Consider the following 21,750-nt stretch of genomic DNA (forward strand, 5'->3'; position numbering starts at 1 on the left):
TGCGAAAATAAAAGCAGCGCGAGGACTTTAGTTCTTGGGTGAAACCTTCCTCCCTAACAGTCGATGGTAGGTTTTTGGCTCCATAACAGAAGAAGGGAAATCTGCAGTGAGCGAGGTTTCCTCGCGGCCGGGGCAGCTGACAGAACGTTCCCGCAGCTCTCGAAGTAAACCGATCCGAGCCTGTCTCAGACAATGGGGCCTTGTGTGAAACAGCTGTCTCGGGGAGATGGCTCGGCGCTGTTGGCCGGGGCCTGCCTGTTACAGAGATCCGTCTGGTATTATCTGACTGGGACGAAACGCCCAGATGGAGCGCAGGGCTCCCACCAGGAATGCGGTCCAGCACCGATGGCTCGAAACACGGGCTCGGGTTTCACTGGCCCCAGGATGAAATACTGGTTGATTGTGCTTGGAAATCTAGCAGTGCCTCCTGAATTGTGGGCAACTTATATGTGGAATTTTCAGGCTTTATCTGAAACGAACTGATAAACCCAAAGCGTGTGCGGGATGGAGGCAGATTAATTCCACTTTAATTTTGCCCTGTAATAGCATCCCCGTTAGTGAAACTTGGCCTTGAGTCCCCCAGAAGGCCTGGGAGCCTTGGCAGCGAACGTGGGGCTGGTAACGAAACCCGAAATGGGGTTTGCCCGGTTTCAGGTTGAGTTATGGGAAGCTGTGCACCGTCAGCGCTGCGACCGTTGATGGGTGCTATGCCCAGGGTCTCTGCAGCCTGAGGCCTGGTGGGTGGGTGGCAGGCAGAGGAACGCTCTGTGATTTCCTCAGCTCAGTTGCCTCAAGCCTTGTGTGCTCCTAAGCGGGGCAAGGTGGGTGCATCCTAGCTCCTTCCTGTTTTATTCTCATCTTTCTTTTGCAATGACCTGCAAAAGGTCCCTCCCCACCCCCATGCCCCAAGACACACACGCACACACGCACACACACACATACGCACACACACTGCATACTCTCTTTTTTTAAGGTCTGGCCAACCTGAAATTAGTGACCAGGAAGCGACAGGAACGAAAAGAAAACTGTGTGCCATGTGCCTTCTGTTTAACCTTCTAGAACGCTGGCTGTATTTTGCTTTGCACAGCACTGAGCACAAGGAGAAAGGTGTTGGTGCTGGAAGGTCATCTCCGAGCATCCCTTCTGTGGGTGTGTTTCACTGGGAGTGGTCTGAGGCTGAGGGGCACGGAGGCGAGGAGAGGTGACGATGGACAGAGGGAAGACAGGGTGCCTGGAAGCAGCTCTCCAGGTCCCTGGGCCACTGCTGTTCCCTTTATTCCAGACACTTGTACATTGTAGAGAGGCAGAGATTGCAGAGAGAGGGCCTGACTCGTGGAGCACGGTCCTCGATCACTTTCTCTAACAATAACCAATTTCTGTGAAAGATCATTGCAATGGCCTTCAAATGCAGTATTTAATCCTTCCATATTCCCAAGGGAAACGTTAACTCATTTCATCTCATTCAGCTTTCAAAGGCTCAGAAACTGTATTTATCTATGTGACGTAGGTGCTGTAACTATTTCACGGCTGATGTAAATGGAGATATGGCTTGAAGCGTAACCATCTTTTATGAGTGAGACCCCTGGAGTGTGGACTGGGGAAAAAACATGAGCTGAATTTTTGCAAACTTGCTCTTTACAAACAAAATAATATTTCCCCCATGGTTTAGCCCCGTGGAAGCTCTGGTTTTAGTCCATGGGATAATTTCTACTTGAGAATTCTATTCTTTATTCATTCCCTTTTAATAAATTCATAAATTCGTCATTCTTTGTTCATTTAAGTTTTGGCTCCTTTAAGGGAAAAAAAAAGTGCTCTTGTTACATTCAGAGCAGCCCTTGTCAGCCAGGAGTGAAACAGATCCATGTTTTCTGTGGAGACCTTTTTATTGACAACAGCTCTGGATCACAAATGTGTTTGAGAAGCAGCTGGGCAGTTGGTTGGAGACATTCTTTTCCACGAGGACAAACTCGTGAATTAAAATGTCTCCACTTGGATAATCCCGACTTGAAATCACACAGATTCGGTCTGACAAATCCACATGACTTTGGAGTAAGTGGGTGGATCCACTTTTTAAAAAATTCCTTTTTCCTCCTCACTCCTAAAGTCTACAACATTCCCCCGGGGGGCGGGGAGGCCAGGTGAGCAAAAAGTCAAAAGTTGAGGACAGGGAGGTTTAATTCACCCACAACCTCGTTCAACTTTTCCCAAATGGCTTGGTTCTTCCAGCCTGAGTCAGCACAGCTAGTATTATAAATAGAAAACCAAGAGGAAGAATAGCCCCACCAAGACTATCTTAGCCAATTAATCAGTCAAGACTGTAAGGAAAAAGGGGTGCTAGGCACGGTAAAACCTTAAAGAAGCAGAATCTTAGGCCTGGAATCTTGCCGTTAATTAACTTTTCCGGTTAACATAGAGTTTATTGATGAGTCAGTTCACTTCAAAACCTCTTCCAACAGGATCATTGGGAGTTACATCGGCACAGTCTATGCCATGCCTGCTGGTAAAGTCAGACATATAAATAGATGGTGCTGGAAAGAATGCGGAGAGGGCAGAGACAGAGCTGTGCACGGAAATTTGAGGAGCAAAGCGAGGGAGAGGTGAAAGGGGATAGGTCTTTCTGGAGGATGCACACCTGTGCACAGGGGGTGGGGCCAGTGTGGGGCGGGGCCAGTGTGGGAGCCAAGGCAGGAGGCACCCCAGCTCAGCGTTTAGCCTGAGCAAAGGCACTGCGGAGAGACCAGGTTTTGGATTCGGGAAACTGGGGGCCCAAGGCACTGAGGGAGTGGGCAGAGGTGAGGCTGGACGGGTGGGCCATTGAAGGGAGTTTCCCGCTTATCCCAGGGATGACAGGGGAGCATGGAAAAGTTTTAAGCGTGAGAATTATATGAGATAAGAAGACCCTCCAGTTAATAGGACCAAACCTCCAAACTGGCCATGGAGGGAGAATATTCATGCTGTGGAGGGGGTGATGGAGCCTTGTAGCCCTAATCATGAGCAACCAGGGACTCCTGAGAGGAATGTGGATGTGGGGAGACAAGAGGTGTCGAGGGGTTGCTCAGATGTGCTGCACGAAGGGTTGGTATACACCAGAGTTACAGATTTGAACAAAATAAACCTATTTTACAGAATAGCTGAACCCAGGAGCATGGATGGGATCACTCGAGGGGACTAAGGGAAGGGGGCTCAGGACCGAGTTTTGTGTTCAACATTCTCGAGGTGGAGGGAAGCAGAGGTCAGGGCCAGAGAGCACTGTGGGTGCCCAGGGGGCTGAGATTCCTTTGTGCCAAACGCAGAGGTCCAGGAGGGGGGAGGGGGGGAGAGCCAGACCGCAGGGACGGGGGACCCTGGGAGCTGAGGATGTAGAGAGAGCAAAGGAGTCTGCCCTTTGGAGAATCCAGCTTAAGGGAATGTATTGGTATGCTCCGGCTGCCATAACAAAGTACCACCCGTGGCCTCAGCAACAGAAATCTCTTTTCTCACAGCTTTGTGGGCTAGAAGGTTGAGCTCAAGGTGCCCGTTTGTCCCTAGGCCTCTCCCCTTGGCCTGGTCTTCCCTCTGTGTGTATCTACGTCCTGATCCCATCGTCTTAGAAGAACACCAGTTATGTTGGGTGAGGACTCACCCTAATGACCGCGCTTTAACTTAATTACCGATGTAAAGGCCCTGGTCCACATACAGTCACGGTTGGAGGACTTGGATGTTAGGACTTCAACAGATGAATCTGGGAGGACACAATTCAGCCTATAACGGGGGAGAAGAGGAATTTTATTTTAGCTAGAGGGGATCACGAGATGGGGGAGGATTTTCCCCTTAGAATGGGAGCGACTTGAGAATGCTGGCAGCCCTCTCACGTAGGGCTGCAGAGAAGGGCAGAGGTGGCAGAGAGGGAGTAGGTTCTCCGAGCAGCCAGGAGGGAGTGGGCCAAGGACACAGACAGACGGGAAGGGTGGGCGTAGAGAGCTCTTTAGGACGGGGGCAGTTATCGGTCGCCGGCTGACTCCATTAAGAAGCAATGGCAGTAACTCCAGGCACCTGACGTCTCTGATGCCGGCCACATCACCGCTCGCCCATCACTCATTAGAGCTTTAGGGGAACTGCGTGGGGGGCAAGTGTCAGGAGAGGGCAGAACACTGAGAGTGTTCATGCCTGATCCCCCTGTTTACTTCGTCTCATAGGAGGCAAAGTTATGGTTGAAGATGAGGTAGCAGGGGTCTAGTTGTGAGTGAATAAGAGTCAGAAAAGGAGGGTCAGGGAGGGAGGTGACCAAGACCATCTTGAAGGACTAATAAACAGCTGCAAGAGATGGGCTGAGTTTGGAACCCATGGGTCTGAATGGCTCTAAACCACACGGCAAAACGCAGCTCACAGAGCATCGGGTGGGCCCAGCGCCCTGCAGGCCAGATGTGTCTGGCCTACTCTGCACCTGAAGATGGACCTTGTTTTGCTGGAGCATCTGTGGCTCCCGGGGAGGGTCTGACCCTTGATTTTGCAGCGAGTCTGTTTTCTGCACAGGCTCCGGCAGGATGGTCTAGGCGTCCAGCCTTGGTTAAGGTCCTGTCTTCTCCGTGTGTCTCTGTCATCCAGCAGCCAGTTGGCCACTGTTCTAGCTCTGTTAGGTGGGGAGATATGCCCAGATAGGCATGAAAATCTGGGGCCCTGAAGAATTGTTGTGGATTTCTTATGCGCACAGACCAAGGGCGTGATTCCCCCACACACTGACGCTTGTCTAAGCCTGCCTGCGTGAAAGCCACCAAAAAAAGAGGACGTTCAGTCAGCTCACACTGTTGGGGAGAGACGATGGAGCGTGAAGATTAGCAGGATAAATAATGCCCTGTTTGGGATCATGTCACCTTTTAGTTTCCCAGGCGAATGACCAAGAGCTAAAGAATGTCGATAGGATATAGGAGTTATAATTCCTGCTACATCCTAACAATTTCCATATATGATTTCATTAAATAATCAGCAATCCTATGAAGATAGCATTATGATCGCTTGACAGACAAAGAAAACAGAGTCTGAGAGTACAATACATTCTCCCAAGCTCCGCAGCTGATAAGTGGTATTTCTGACTCCAGTGCCTATTCTCTTTCTGGGATGTCACACAGAGAGGAAGTTAGGAAAGGAAGCAGACCAGGGGAATTAGGTGTAGGCGGCAGGGCCTGGGACGTGTCCCACCAGCCTGTCCACTGCAGAAGCTTCACCACTGGTGGGACAGCCAGACGGACTCCTCTGTATTGATAGGTAGTGTCCAGGTTGAAGATATAAATGCTGATGGTGGAGCCGGCATAGTCCGTAAGAACTGGAAGCAGTCAAAGCAACCAGTGCTTCTGGCCTGTCAGCTCTAGAGGCCTAACCCTTCTTGAATATGAAATGCGTATGTTGGTTATGCGTAAGGATATTTTTTTCAAACAAAAGGTCACACATATTTATTCCTGAACCAAGCTACTCATGCAGAAATGTAGAAACAAAGAAAAAAATCATTTTCCCGATAAAACACATCCAACGGTCTAGATAGTCGGGATGTTTTCAGCTTGACATGGTAAGATGCTGGCGACTCTGATACAGTATAAATATGTGTAACACAGTATAAGTATATATATAGTATAAATATCTCCCACGCGGTTCCTTATAGACCCAGCTCAGTCTCATCCAGTGTCTCCGATTGGAGCCGGACCAGATTTTATTCCCATTTTTTATCCAAATCCACTGGGGAAGGGGATGATTCTGCTTTCGTTTCATGGCCAGGAATCCCTTGATCCTGAAAGTCTTGTGACAAACAGATTCAACCACACAGATCGTGATGGCAGAGAGAGGGAGCTAGGCCTATGGATATAAAATAAGGGTTTTGACTCAGCAAAAAGTCAGACACGTCCCCGGCGGAGACGGCCTTTGTTTTACTCGGCTACCACTGAACACTTGAGAGAAACTGTTCATTCCCTTCACTCCTGTGCCTTTTATACCACCTCCTTGTTCCCAAAATAAAAATGGTACCATGTGGGGGTCAGTGGGAAGGAGGAGGTGTGCTCTTTTCTAGATGTCTGGGTTTCTGATTGAACGTAGCGAGGAAATTTTAAATCGTGGTTTTCATAAAAGACTATTTTGTCTTTCTCTGCTTCTCATTACGATGCATAGTCTTTCAAAGAAAAAACAAAACTTGAACCTTACACCCGCCATCTCTTTCAAGTGACCCCTGGTTCCTGCATTCTTTTCGTGACTGAGATTTCTTTGTGCGACAGTCATTTTCGGTAGACGTGCTTTGCCCTCCTGCCCTGACGTAGGACAGGGATCAGACTTGCCGAACTTCTGCAAATTCCCCCACTGACTGGTTACAGCTGCCCCCCTTCTCTCCACTGGCCGTGGCTAGAAAGTGTGGATAAAGGAAAGAAATCATGCTCAGAGGCCTTCAGTTGAGTGGATTCAGAACCAATTCTCAGTAAGTGTTGAGGGAAAAGGGCACAGCTGGACCAGGGCCCCAGGGAAGACACTTCATACTTTGAGCCCAGCTTTCCTCAGCTAAAATGATGACATTGGCCCTGCCCCATGGGGTCCTGTGAGGATCACGTTAGATGTGCGCGTGAAAGTGCTTTGAAATACAAGGTAATAGTAATATAAATAGGCAGGTTTTTGCAAAAACCAAACCGTGATGGCCTTTCTGATCTTCCTGGCTTTGTGTGGTGAGCTAATCCAGGCCTGTCCTCTCTGCTATGATCCCCCAGAGCCACCCATTCATCGTGGGATGAGAGGTCTCTAAGCTTATAAGTGGGGGAGTTAATAAAGAGATGCCCACTTCTTACACAGAAGGAATTCAGTTCAACAGCGTTTTGGGTTGTTGTTCTGCAGTCCCACTGAGGGATAGACTAACACAGGAGCTGGGAGGAAAGGAAAGGGAGAAAGGAACCTGAAAAAATTCACCATCAGGGTTCTTATAGGCATGCAGGGAAACCAGGGTTCTCTACATGCAAAGAGCGGCAAAGCAAGACAAGGCCTAATCTGTGATTACATGTGATACAAACAGATGGAATAAATCATGGTTAAATGGCATGCCTGGGGTGACACAGCAGAGATTATTATTCTGGAAGAGGCAGAGAATGGGCCCTAAGGGAAATGGATGGTAAAAACTATTAACTACATTTGGATGGAACAATCTGGAAAGACTGTGTGGACCAGAGTGTGAGAAAAAAAACAACTAAAGGAAACCCCAGGGGCACATCTTCCTCCTGGATGGACAGAGCCTTCAACCGCCCATTCTAGGCCGTGGGGTCTCAGCTGTGCTAGAGGGGTTACCCCAATCTAACGCTCTCCTTTGCTCTCAAGAAGGCCCTTAGCTGTCGCCTTTCTAGGACCAAAGGAGACACCTTCATAAACTCCGGGGTGGGACTGGGATGTTGGTTGTCTGGTCTAGTGGTTTCCTTTAGGGAGGGAGGCAAAGGGGACAGAAGTAGAGAACAAATACTTTGTCCGTAGGGCTTCCCTTCACTGGAGAGGGAGAGAGGGGAAAAAAAGAAAGAAGTAGAAGTTCAGAAGCAAATTTGAAAAAAATTAACATTTGATCCTTTGAGGGAGAGCACATCCATTGATGTTTGCTCTCTTGCCCTTTTTGTACTTTCATGTATTTTAACTTTTTTCCAAAATAAAAAACAGTGACATTTTCAAATGATGATTACTATAACAGTTTAGTCCAGAGCCAATTTCATATTGCGACGGATACCCACACAAACCACTTTTGTTGTTGTTGTTCTTTGCTTACTTTCCTTTTTTAAGGAGAGAGACCAAGAGAACTGAAAGCTCTCTGATCACCATTTAAAGAATTCACTCTCCTTTGGCCCAATCATACTTCTTCCCATCCATCCCAATCCAAGTGATCCAGCAGATCCCAAACACGTATAGCCATGTTTGTATTTCTGACGTCCATCTCCCCCACGTCCCCTCACCAGAATGGAATCCACAAGGGCAAGATTTTGTCCTCATCACCGTGTCACATCCATGCAGCACAGCCTGGCACGTCGTATGCCCTTATTCAATATTTGCTGAGTAAATGAGTGAATTCCCAGAACCCACAGGGAGTGTCCCCGCACCAGCTTTTGTGTAGATCCCACAAGTCCTTTCAGGCTCCTTTGACATTTTTGGCCTTGGCTTTGAGGGCCAACCCAGCCCCCGCGAAGTTAATTGCCACCACGTACAATAAAATAGTGAGATGCAAGGCTAACACCTTGGGAAGATGTCCTGTACCTAGGCCTCTTCTGGAACTTTCTTTCACCAGGTTGGGCTGTTATATGCATAGGAAAGGCCCACAGAGGCAGCCTGAATATCTCATTTACGCTTGCTCCCTTATCCTTCTTTTCCTAGCATCCCTGAGAGAAGTACTTTTCTTTCCACCCTGCTGAAGGCTGGTATGGAACATTTTAGAGTAGTTTCAAAATGACCTTCAGGGCTTCCCTGGTGGCGCAGTGGTTGAGAGTCCACCTGCTGACGCAAGGGACACGGGTTTGTGCCCTGGCCTGGGAAGATCCCACATGCCGCGGAGCGGCTGAGCCCGTGAGCCATGGCCGCTGAGCCTGCGCGTCCGGAGCCTCTGCTCCGCAATGGGAGAGGCCACACAGTGAGAGGCCCACCTACCACAAAAAAAGAAAAAAAAAAAAATGACTTTCAGATTCTTCTTTCTTCTTAATCTCATTTCTTTTTTTTTCAAATATTATTTATTTTTGGCTGAGTTGGGTCTTTGTTGCTGCGCGTGGGCTTTTCTCTAGTTGCAGTGAGCGGGGGCTACTCTTCGTTGTAGTGCGCGGGCTTCTCATTGCGGTGGCTTCTCTTGTTGCGGAGCATGGGCTCTAGGCATGTGGGCTTCAGTAGTTGCAGCACATGGGCTCAGTAGCTGTGGCTCGCGGGCTCTAGAGCACAGGCTCAGTAGTTGTGGCGCACGGGCTTAGTTGCTCTGCAACATGTGGGATCTTCCCGGACCAGGGCTCGAACCCGTGTCCCCTGAATCAGCACTTAACCACTGCGCCACCAGGGAAGCCCTTTATCTCATTTCTTTACCAACCTTCAGCCTTTTTTTTTTCTACTTTTTACTTCCATTGGAGTTTACCATTTACTTTGTCTTTTTTACTTCCTCAAAGCCTATGTAACAAATATGAATTTTACCTTCAGAAGAAAAGAGTTATTTCACCCACCAAGTGAGTGTCTAATGGAAAAAGTAAACGAAAAAAATTTTATTAGAGCTTTCTTAAGATCAAAGTGAGTTTTTAGTTCTCTGGAAAAGAAAGCGTGGAGGACAAGGAAGTAGGGGTAATCGTCTGCTTGTCCCAGACCTCCTGGTTCATGGAGACAAATCCTCATCTCCCCATCCTGGGCCTAGGAAAGGACACTAGAAATGCAAGTAATCCTGGAGCCAGCAGGGAATTTCCATTCAAGAACGTGATGGTAAAAACCTGAAAAACAGAAAGGCCCCGACTCTATTCCCGGTGTTTTCGCTCTCACCAGACCATGCTGAGTGAAGATGTCCCTTGCTTAACTTCCAAGAAGACATCCGAGTTAGCCCCTGCCTACGTGGTGGGTGTTGCCCAAATGATTGTTTGCAGCAGTGCTTTCCCCTTATTTGAGAATCGCTGTCTTATTCAGCTCATCTTGTTTTGCGGTCCATTACAGAGCTTAGGTATCTGGGTGTCATTGAGAGCCATTAGTTCAAACTGTTGAGGTGTATCCAGATACCTCAAGTTTCTCTCACAGTCCCCAGGAGCTGTACAATCCCAGGCAGCCGATTGGAGACCTGGGTTCTAGTTCTAAGCTTTTAGGAATCATTCTGAGATTTGCTGGTGTCACAGTCCTGCCCTTCAGCAAGATCATTCAGAGACGTTTCCAGAAACCTCAGAGCTTGCCTAAAGCCATGTGTTCACTTAGGAAGTGCCCCTTCCGATCTGTCTCTGACTGATCTGGGACAGGTCCTCCAAAGCACATACCTGTCCCAGACAACCAAGGATACTGGTTGCCTATGAATAATCCAGACATTTTTTTTTTTTTTCTCTTCTGGGCAGAGCAAGTGTGGGGCCCACAGTCGCACACCCACAGTGGAAGTGTGGATTCCTGGTCCTCAATAATAAACATTTATTGAGCACTTGCTGTATAATCAGATCCAGTCCTAAGCAATTCACACACATTGCCGCTTTTTTTTTTTTTTTTTTTTTTTTTTTTGCGGTACGCGGGCCTCTCACCATTGCGGCCTCTCCCGTTGCGGAGCACAGGCTCCGGACGCGCAGGCTCAGCGGCCACGCTCACGGCCCCAGCCGCTCCGCGGCATGTGGGATCTTCCCGGACCGGGGCACGAACCCGTGTCCCCTGCATCGGCAGGCAGACTCTCAACCACTGCGCCACCAGGGGAGCCCCCACATTGCCGCTTTTAACCTTCACAACAACCCTGCCAGTAAGTAGGTACCCTTAGCCCCATTTTACATATAAGAAAACAGAGATTAGGTGACTTGTCCAGGGCAGTGTCTAGGAAGTGTCCCGGCAAGGATCCTTGGCCAGTCAGGGCCAGTACTCTTAACTTCTGTGGTGCCCTGTGCTGTCCTTTCTGCTTTGGGGTGTTGAGAAAAGGAGGGAGACCTCACACAAGTGATTGATCTGTTAAAGAGGAAAAGGTAATCATCCCAAAAGATTTTACAAACAGATTGAAAAAAATGTCAACTCCTAGGCCTGAAAATTTGCTGCCTGGTGGCTCTCAAGGGGGACCTCCGCTATCCCTGGGGAGGTAATCTCTGCGCTTCAGCTCTGGTGTGACTGGTGACTTCTAGAGTTCAGAGATGCCCTGGTCACATGTGCGGGAAGGCTGAAATATTTGGGTAGTGCCCAGGGGGTGGGCAGCCGAAATCATTGTCCAGCCTGGCAGCCTTAAACAGAGGAGCAGATGACTAGAAACCCCAAAATGAAGTTGCTTTTCGTTGTCTTCTCAGTCTTTGTGGGGAATGAGGTCAAGAAAGGGAGATCTAATTCCACTCCGAGTCTCAGGCTCGGTAAATTCAGAACAAAACTATAGCAGCAAAAACGTTGCTTCAGTCCCATAAAATCTCTCCCTGTGAAGATCTCCAAGCGGGCAAGCCCCCCTCGGAGGCTCCCCCGCTCTGCCTTTCTCTGTGGGCACCGTCTCCCCTTCCTTCCTGCCCGGTGCCCAGTGCCGGGTGGCCGGGCTCCAGCCGTGCAGCAGCCTGGGCCCCACCGGCGTAGGGAGCGCCTCCGGGATAACGCGGAGCTCGGGATGCTCGGGATGCTGGGGCAGAGGCTCCTTTCTGCTCAGCTCGCCCATGCGCTGAAAGGTTCTCCCCTTCGACTGCACCGGAGGCAAGAAGTAGCTTGCAAAGGGAGGATTTTCAGCACAGTGCACAGGGAATTAAACCTCTATGCACAATAACGTTGGTCTGTGGAGTGGAAAAGCAGGGGCGGTGCTGGCGTCCCCTAGGCAACGGGCTGACAATGTTCACTCCTTAGACAATCTTGCAACTGGCCATGGCTCTTTCCTGACAGTACCAGTGGCTGAACTCCGGAAAAATAATGAAGGCTATGGATGGGATATGGTGAGTGCCACGAGATTCCCCGCTCCAAATTAGGGCTGCTTTTCTTGTGTTTGAACTCGGATTAGAAAAACAAGCTAGCAAACCATGACTGCTGACACAAATAGATCCGTAACTGTACGGCGAACACTTGAAATTCATCCTTGCAGTAAAAGGGAAAAAAAAAAAAAAAAAGCTAAACTATTTGCGTCCTTTCCTGGTAACATCCAGGGCTGTAATGGAAAACTCCGTTATTCCTAAGAAAGATGCATGATGAGCATGTGTTTTTCTCCAAGTTGGTTTTCTTCTTTAACCCAGGAGCGTCTGTTCCATAGACCGCAGAGCAACGGCCACGACCGGGCTGTGTGCGTGTGCGCGCGTGCGGTGTGCATATCGTTTTCCCTAATTGCTACAGCATAACTTCCTCTTTGCTTTACCAGACTAAGTCTCAGCAATGAGACGTCACGTGTAAACTTCTTGTCTGTTTGCTTTTTTCAGTTCTAGGGAAAATCCGAACTGCAGTTGGCAGTGCCCAACTTCTTATGGCCCAGAAATTCTACCAGTTCAGAGAACTGTGTGAAGAAAACCTGGTAGGTATCCTTACCCATCACTACCATTTTCCCTGCTAGTACCACGAGAAGAACCTGTTGTCAAGACCGGTCCACCTAAAGTAGAACCAAGTCACAGCCCATCGGACTCTCTAACCTGGAATAGAGAGTTTTCTGATGAATCATATATTTCCTGCTTTTCTTAAAATTAAAAATATTTATGTTATACTTAAGTAATCTTTGAAGAAAGAATCCAATCAGGTTAAAACTCCATTCCCCTCCCCTTTTTTGTTCAGTAACTGAAGACTTTCCATTTTCCTGGCCTTCTGATTTCATTATTCTTACCAAACTATGGAGAAGACTGATACGTAAAAAATAATATTACAGCAAAAAGATCATTTTCGATAATGAGTTTCTTTCTGAAATAGCCATCAGGGCTTATTTTCTTATCAGAGTTCTCTGTTTTAATTCAAGAATCAGAAGTGGAAGGTGTCATAAAGTATAGATTTGATCTCCCTGAGACCAATGAATCATTCATCCTTCTTGGACATACAGAAACAAAATAAACCAGGACAAAGAGACAAAACTAATACTAGCATCAACAACATTTTAAAAAAATTACCAGCAAAATACAAGGGCAAGAGCTTCCTCACAGAATTTTTTTTAAATGCTACCATCCCTACAAGTGTCATTCCACAAACATAGCTTTTATTGGTCAATTAATGATCAAGTCGGATCTAAATAAAGAAAATGAAAAGCAACTAGTTTATCTCCTGGAAGGTTAAAAACATGAATCATTTGCAATCGGATTGACCCAGACTATGATTTTAGAGTTCTAACCACATCTTGTTAACAAGGACAAATACAAACCGAATGGAATTTATCTAGACAGGGCTCGACCAAGAGCAGATATAAACCCGGCAAAAGCTGGTGCTCTCCGTCTCTCTTCACCAGGCTTTTCTTTTTGAACCCTCCCCTTGGGGCCATCCTTTCCTTCCTCCTCACCCCCACCCCTGACATCTATAGTTTGTTTTCTCCCTCAGCAAAAATTACCTGACCCTTCTTTCAGCGTCTCAGAAATTCTATTCTGAATTATGAGATAATATATATTAGTAGATGTATTGATAAGTGATTCAACCAATATCTTATTGAGCTTCACTACGTGCCAGGTACAGAATTCCTGCTAATCTGTAAACTTGCGGATGTGTCACAGATCTTTTTTTTTTTCGCGGTACGCGGGTCTCTCCCGTTGCGGAGCACAGGCTCCGGACGCGCAGGCTCAGCGGCCATGGCTCACGGGCCCAGCCGCTCCGCGGCACGTGGGATCCTCCCGGACCGGGGCACGAACCCGTGTCCCCTGCATCGGCAGGCGGACTCTTAACCACTGCGCCACCAGGGAAGCCCCACAGATCTTAATTAATATGATTCTTTGCTCTTGTAAAGAATCATATGTAAAAAAGTTCATAGAAGGCCATATTTCTCAAACTGGCCAAAAGACACAGGCGGAGACCAATAAGTACACGCTACAGGGCAAACACAGCACACCTTTGAAAAGAATTATAGAAGCAGGAGCAGAAGCGCACTGTGTCCTCAGAGCTTTTAAGTTTATGATCTGGTTAGATCCTCAAAGCAACGGTCTGGAGAATATAGTGACATTATTTTTATGACGGTTCTACCGTTGAGAAAAATGGGCCTGGAAGAGCTCAGTGACTTGCCAGGGCTGCGTGGTAAGAGGCAGAGCCAAGGTTCAGATCCCAGTGTGTTCGACTTCAATCCCTGTAAAGGCCCCCCAGGATTTGAGTCCCCTCCTCACCCTGCTGGCTCAGCTCCATCTCCTCTGCAGCAGGAAGCACGGTGGCCTGGTGATGGTACCACTTAGGTCTACAAAGCTGCATTGAAGCAGCACTGAGATCGGTCACACCAGGCCCAGCTCTGCTTGCTTGAGTTCTTACTCTGAGGAGGACACCTGAGAACACTTGCACCTTGTCTCCGACTTGACTCTCGGGCATAGAATAAATGGATTGCAACGAAAGTCAACCCAGGGACCTGGCCCGCCGTATCCTTCTCAACCTCTACCACCTCTGACCTCCAAGTGGCCTGGTTCATACTCAAGCGGGCTGTGCATCTCCTTCTGCGCCGGGGTGTCACAGGAGCCTCTGATTCGGAGACTGGCTGAGCACCCAGGCTCTTTCCCTCTGCTTCCCCATCCATCCCCTGGAGGCTGTGTCAGCAAAGAGAGTCTTGGTGGGAAAGGAACAAATTACCTGTGTTACAGAGTTAAACGACCTCTATCATTTCATCGACTGATGCACTAAAACAGTTTAACCAACGGAGCTTGTGACCTAAAAGACTTCGGTGAACTTCAAAGTATGAGCAATTTAGCTTTTAGTTACCAATAAGATAAGGAAATATATTGCAAGATCATAAAACTCCATTTGACAAGTACTTTGTCAAAGCTATTATCTGTCTATTCTGAACCTAGATATTAAGAAACTTTCTTTTTAGTTTACTAAATCAAAGTACTACAGAGAAACCCTCTTGTTAATTCAGATGTCATTAGAATAGAGTTTAACACTGACCCAAATACTTACAAATTTTAGAACTTACTTATTCCAATGATCTATGGGTAGTTTTAAAAGTGTAAGTTTATAAATATATTCTTTACTTGTATTTATTTTGAAGCCAGACCAATAATGCTAGTCCATGAAAGGGGTAAAACGTTCTTTCCAACTTATTAACTTTGATGGTCACCAACCTTGGGCTTCCTGAAATTCTGATATTTTCATAGGGCTGATTTTAAAAGTACAAACTGGCCTCCAGTTATTATATGGCATGAGACTTCACAGTCTTTCCAATTGCCCAGATTCCCAGAGGTAACCAAAACGGACCCCTGCTAGAAACTTTTGGCAAGTGGGAGTCCCACCCATCTGCCCATGAATGCCTTTAGCTACTGTTGCAGGTAGTAACCAGCGATGAACACAACACCTTCAGTCTTTAGTTGTTTTTTCTGTCTCAGACCATATAAATGAGTGGTTCATACTTTCTAGTACTTGTCAGGGATACGTGAATGAGGGCAAAGAAAGTCAATCCACAAACCAAAGAATGTTTAATATTATCTAGCAAATGGGTCACTACAGGCATCTATGTGTGTGTATAGACAAGTGTTCTCACATTTGCCATGTTACGTTATGGTCAATTTAAAACTAATTCGCTTCCAAATGATTTTGTCCAAGTACTTATATGATAACATGACTTCCTACATTAGAGATATCTTAATTGTTAAACACACAGTAGTTTGAAAATCCAGTTCTTTTATTACTTATCATTGTTTGCCCTAGTATTTTCACTCAACGTGAGTATTAAAATGAACTTTACTTTAGATTCCTTATATGTTCTCTGAGTATGTTGGATGGCATGGAGTTGAATACTGACTCTAGTACCAATACACTGTATTTTTTTTTTTTGCAAAAGGTATTTTCCTTTAAATATAGCTTTAAATGCATCTTGTCATAGATCATACATTCTGGGATTTTTCAAATGTTTATAGACTCCCTGCCATAGCGTACTGAAGGATGTAATATTAACAAAAGAAGAATTTTACTTTGACGTTGAGAATCACTGACTCCAGTGTGTATAAGATGAATGTATAAACTTATCATTTGCAGTGGAATCTTTTTTAAAAAACCAAACTCAGAGAGAGTATAAACGTGGTTGCCAGGGGCTTGGGTGTGGGGGAAACAGGGAGAGGTTGGCAACACGGTACAGATTTTCAGCTATCAAACGAATAAGGTCTGAAGATCTAATTACAACATGGTGACTATAGTTGATAGCAGTGTATTGTATAACTGGGCTTCGCCAAGAGAGTAGAACATAAATGTTCTCACACACACACAAAGATAAATACATGAGGTGATGATGTGTTACTTAACTCGACGGGGGAGTCCTTTCACAATGTGTGTATATATCACATCATCACGTTGCACACTCTAAATATTTTGCAATTTGGTCAATGATTCCTTAAGAAAGGTGAAGATGTATAGAAGACATATATAAAATATGAAATGAATAAAAGGGCCATCGATAGCCTCACTTCTCTCTCCTATCTGAAAACCAAAAGGAACTCATCCTCCTTGCGTTATTTGAAATATTTGAAAAGGCCGCCTTGGTCCTGTGCTTGTTGTCCTAGATCATCACCTCTAAAGCGTGAATGTTTTTCTTTCTCTCATACAGAATCCCAGCGCTCATCCAAGGCCCACCTCCCAGGATTTGGCGGGGTTCTGGGACATGCTGCAGTTGTCCATAGAAAATATTAGTATGAAATTTGATGAACTTCATCAGTTAAAGGCCAATAATTGGAAACAGATGGATCCTCTTGACAAGAAGGTAGAACAATGTAGATTTTGTATGGTTCATTTAAAAACCTGCACAAACACTGGACAGTCTAAATAGGCTTCTGCTTTCAGTCTTGCTGTTTACAATGTGAAATGGAGCTGATATCATATTAATTTCATTGTAATGACAATGTTTACATAGTAATCACTTGGGATATTATCTGTAATATGTTTCAGGCATATTTTTAAAGAAAAACCTGTCTGTGTGAATTGGAAAATGGGAATGTGGCTTTTTTTGTTAATTAAACTTTAAGTTAAACCATTTTAGTCACTGGAAGGAACTGCCTCCATTTTGCTTTTTAAACTAAAATAAATGACATCTTCAGTGCACGGTTACATACAGCAAGAGCTCAACTTCCTTACACCCCTAGCACGTGCTTCCGAGAAAATAGGAAGCCCTGCAAACTAACCGACTTTGATAATCATTTCATAAATATAGTAATAAAGAAACCACTGTTGTTCAAGTGTAAAAATATACACACCGTAAAGTTTCACAGTAATCATAAATGTTGGGATTTTTTAAGAGTTTTACTGTTGGTTGATTTGCCCTGGGGAATATCGCTCACTGGGTTCCTCATGCGAGAGCATAGAAGTAAAGACTCAAATGCTTTTACTTGAATTAATAAATGGCAATTTTCACATTTGATTACGGCGGGTCCACCAGGCTTGCCCAGGTATCCAATGTCCACCTCCCTAGGCTGGCCAGGCATGCATGACTTTTTTAACCCTTTGCTTTCCTATGGCCTGAGGTCAGATGTTCCCGAGAGATTCACCTTCTAAATATTAGGCACAGCTATACTTGTGATGCCCTTTTCCTATCCCTGCACCTATCAGAGAGCAAGCCTCAGTCCAATCCATTCTGCTGCTGCCCATTATAATACCAGGGTTCTTGGGGTCCATGGGCTCCCGGGAGAAATCCAGTGCCAACAGCCGGTGCATAATCAAAGGGGCCACCGCTCTCATCACTGTCCCTCATCTCTAATTCTGTCACCATCCACCTGTGGGGTTTTGGTGCGAAGCATCAAAGTACCATGGATGTCTGTGTGGCCTCTCACTGGGGGAGCCAAACATTTGCACTCAATCTAGTTTTCTTTAATCTGGGTTTAAAACTGTCTGCTACGTAAGCTTTTAAATTGGTCTGACTTTAAGAAAACACTACAGATGTACACACATACTGGTGACTGAATTTCTAGAGCTGATCCATCTGATTTCTCACTCATGGATTTTTAAAAATTATAGTTAAAAAATAAAATGTGCAAGGAAAGGAAAATATGACTAAAAAGTTTCCAAAAGATCGACTGAGTTACCCAACAATGAAGATTTTAAACGTCCAAAAGGAGTGAAGCTAAGAATTGATATAGGTAACCTATTGACGCAGTAAATCATTAGTTAACTTGATTTCTAAATCTTCACACACGTTGTCTGTCATCAGAGCTTTGCATCACCCCATGAACTGGAAGGGAAACAATGAACAAGACAATCAGGGCTGGTGGACTATGGTTTGCACTCTGTGCTCCCCTTTTTTATCCACACAAGACGCCACCTTAAACAGCCGGCGGGCAACTCCAGTGCAGTACGTTAACTAGGTGCTTCACCCAGGCAAGCAAGGAGGAACACAGAGAATGCCCTTGGGAGAATCATGGAATCCCTAATTTAAGATACTTTTCACATTTAGTTTTATGAGAATTAGGGTATTTTATTAAAAAATGAAATCATCAGATTCACGTGGACCTTTGTGCAGCCTGAAAACTCACCGTCTTTTTCCCCAAAATCCTTTGCGGTTTAGATTCCCTTCTTTCCCACTGTACTTTTTTCCAGCCCAAGTGATATATGGCTTTTGTTTTTGCAACGGCATTTAAAAATAGCCACCCGTTTTCTAGTTTGCTGCTGCTAGGGGGATGAACTCTTTCAGTCTTGTGTTCAGTTTTCATGGCACAGTGTCTGTCCCTGTGATGGAATTGCCCTCTGGGCCGCCACAGTCGCCCCGAGATCCCTAAGGCGTGACGGTCCAGCAGGATGTTTTAGGAGCTGACTCCACTACCCGGGAGGGTAAGGAACTGTCCAAGTCCTCCCTCCAGGGTGACCCTGCCCAGTACATTGCTGTGTGTTTGTGTGTGATGTGCAAACGGGTGTAACTCACTGTGGCATCAGCAAAGCTAAGCGAACGCGGGCTTACAATCTTCTTCCTCGTTTGGTTGTTTAGGTTTGGGTGGGCCCGAGGAGAGGGCGGGGATGTTTTTAAACTCTGAACCGAGCTCGCAGCCTCCGCCTCCCTCCTTAGGGGGATGCAGAGTTCTAAGAGGCGACCGCTGCCACCCTTTCCCATCTCTGGCACCCAGAACAGTCTGGAGCCTCCAGAGAAAAACCGCAGTAAACGTGCTGGGAGCCGCAGCCTTTCAGCAGGCGGGGTGGGGGGGGGCATTTTAAATACCCACATCCTTCCCTTGGAGAGACCTAGTTCTGCCATCCAGCTTTACCCTTGGCCTTAAACTTACCGGTATTTTTTTCCCCCTGCAGCTTTTGAATACGCAAGCCAGAATAATGAAGAAAAAATATATACATGTAAATATATATATATATATATATATATATATATATATACAGTGTGCAGATCAGAACTAACCTAACCACCCTTAGGCTTAAAAAAAAAAAAAGTGTGCTAACTACTGACCTATCCCAGTTTTTCCCAAGCTTGTCCTGAGAAGCTGTGTAATGTCCTGAACCTTCTGCTTTGATCAGGAGCGAAGGGCCCCTCCTCCAGTGCCCAAGAAGCCGGCGAAGGGCCCCGCGCCGCTGATCCGGGAGCGCTCGCTGGAGAGCTCGCAGCGCCAGGAGGCCCGCAAGCGCCTGATGGCCGCCAAGCGCGCCGCGTCCGTCCGCCAGAACTCGGCCACCGAGAGCGCCGAGAGCATCGAGATCTACATCCCCGAGGCGCAGACCCGGCTCTGAGGCCCCCGGCCGCCGCGCCCCCGGCCGCCTCCTCCCCGGCGCCCGCCCTTCGCCTTCTTGGCCCGCCCACCCGTGTAGACGCGGCCCCTCTAGGTCACCCGCCATCCTCCGTTCTCTCGAGCTTGTCTGTCCTTAGATTCCAGCAATATCGAACCATAGGGTATCTCAGAAATCCAGGATCCCGGGGTGGGGGGGTCCCCCAGGGGGGTGGTCCCCTCGGGACCTCGCGGACTTCCACCCGAAAGAAACTAGGAAACTAGGGCTCCGATCCCCCTGATTTCCCCGACACGCTTCCTATTTGGGCAAGCAGATGGAACACTTGATTTCCAACCTCAGAAATCACACACCCTGTCACCGGAGTCGGGAAGTGACACACCGAGAGGGGACGCAGAGGGGCTGGGGGGCGGGGGACCAGGATGCGGAGTGGGGGAAAGAGAAGCAAACCCTGCGGGTGCCGGGGGTACCTGCGTCGCTCACAGCTGCAAAACTGCCTCACTCTTGTGTCATCAGTCACTGCTTCAGATGTCTCAATCAGCAGAAGATTGTCAATCCGATCTTTCAGGGATATCCATCTATTCTGAAAGGCAATAAAATGAAGATAGGCAAGGCAAGACAAAGGAAGCACTGCTAGTTTAAAAGACTACAGAAGGGATTTTTTCTTTTGTCCTATTCTTAAGAAGAGTTACACCTGAAGTGTTTTATCAGCTTTTCTTGTACTATGTATATTATATTGTTGTGATGGTGGTGGTGGGGTCTTTAGGGGAAAGTGTTGGTTCTATTAATTTGTTAGTGTCCATCCTGGGGGCCTACCTAATTACACAGAGCTAAGTACATCTCTGCTTACGGAGTGCTGTACATGGCAGCCGGGCTGCTTTCTGCGAAAAGTTGGGATTTTCCTAGCATCCCCTTGGAATGCTACACATCCGTCTCTTTTAACCCAGTAGTTCATACGGCAGACGTCTGTCTTCATCAGTCTTTTCTCACTGCTCCACAGTCCTAACACACCCCCGAATAAGGATTTTGTCCTGTGTCAAACCGGTAAAATAAGCTTTCTGTCCCAGTAGACATGCTGCCTCGTTCCAAAGAGCGGCCACTTGTCTTGAGGTCCCAGGTAGAGAGAAGAAATTTGACCTGCGAGGTTCAGAGGCCACATGGAGGGGGACAGTGTCATGATTCCTAAACACTGAAAGAAACCCAGGCTTTTGGCAGAGAATGTTGATTTCCGTTTTTAGTCCTGATGGATGGCCAGTATGACTTTTGCATCCAGCTCAAGTTATCTTTAAATGCCCTCACTCGTAGCAGTTTAAGCACTTAGAATGAGGTGATCTTAAATGATCACTGGCGTTTTCTCCAGCTCCCTAAAGCGTTAGAAATTACCATTGAAAAATGAAAGACTTTTAAAAACATACATCAAATACTCTTGCACCAGAGATGCTTTTTTTTAAAAAAAACAACAACAACACTCTCATAGCCAGGTGCTAATTTAATTTTATTTAAGCAATTAAGAGAGGTGATGGGTTCTGGCAACAACTATTTTCACGGACATATTCTAAAACCACTAGAGAATTCGCTACCTCTCAGAGCCATTGATGCTTTGAGCTATCTTTATAAACAGGGCACAAATGTTTACTGCTGTGGTTTACAAGACAAGGGCTACTAACATTTAAAAACCAACCAACCAACTTTTAACTAGGGTGAACAAAGCACCTTTGAGTGCTTTATAAAATTGGAGCAGACAGAGAATTTGAGCTTCAAGTATTGCTGGTTTTAAAAAGAATACACCTTTTCTTTACTCTAGCAGCCAAGGAAGGTCACACAAAGTTTGCATCAAGTAAGGCCAACTGCCACTTTGGGTAGCCTATGGTCTCATTCAACCCTGACAGTGACTCGGAACTCAGATTAACGTGAAGGAAGCCACACCCATTTGAAGACCAGATGTCCCCATCCACAGCTCTGCACCGTGAGGTAGAGATAAGATTTGGATTAAGAAATAGATTTCTAATACTGTTCAAGATCATCCTACAATATTTTCTTTGCAAACTGGTTTAGCCCAGGATATTTTAAAGAGAGACAAGAGATGGCCTATTTATCTTGTCTACGTGAATGGTATTTGTATATTCATAAGCTATTTTTGGTAAGAATTTTAAATCTTTTAGCCGAAGGCCTCCAGGCACCATGACCTTTGCCTTCCTTGAAAACACCAATTGTACAAACACTTTATAGAAGGCTAATTATTGATGTTAAGACATGATCCCACATAAAGCTGCCTGTTAATCACTTGCCCCCTTAAGCTGACATCCATGACCATAACCTTTGTTACAT

General features: G+C 46.4%; 1 protein-coding gene across 1 annotated transcript in view; it reads left to right on the forward strand.

Moving 5' to 3' along the window:
- DLGAP1 (DLG associated protein 1) overlaps positions 1 to 19,428 on the forward strand; it is a 320,327-nt gene extending 300,899 nt beyond the window's left edge. The window contains exons 9-11 of the mRNA XM_033837587.1: positions 12,039 to 12,130; positions 16,319 to 16,471; positions 19,219 to 19,428. Coding sequence (XP_033693478.1) covers positions 12,039 to 12,130; positions 16,319 to 16,471; positions 19,219 to 19,428 — 455 coding nt within the window. The remainder of the gene's footprint in view (positions 1 to 12,038; positions 12,131 to 16,318; positions 16,472 to 19,218) is intronic.
- The last annotated feature ends 2,322 nt before the right edge of the window (positions 19,429 to 21,750 follow it).

This window comes from Tursiops truncatus, chromosome 13 (assembly GCF_011762595.2).
Source record: "Tursiops truncatus isolate mTurTru1 chromosome 13, mTurTru1.mat.Y, whole genome shotgun sequence".
NCBI lineage: Eukaryota > Metazoa > Chordata > Mammalia > Artiodactyla > Delphinidae > Tursiops > Tursiops truncatus.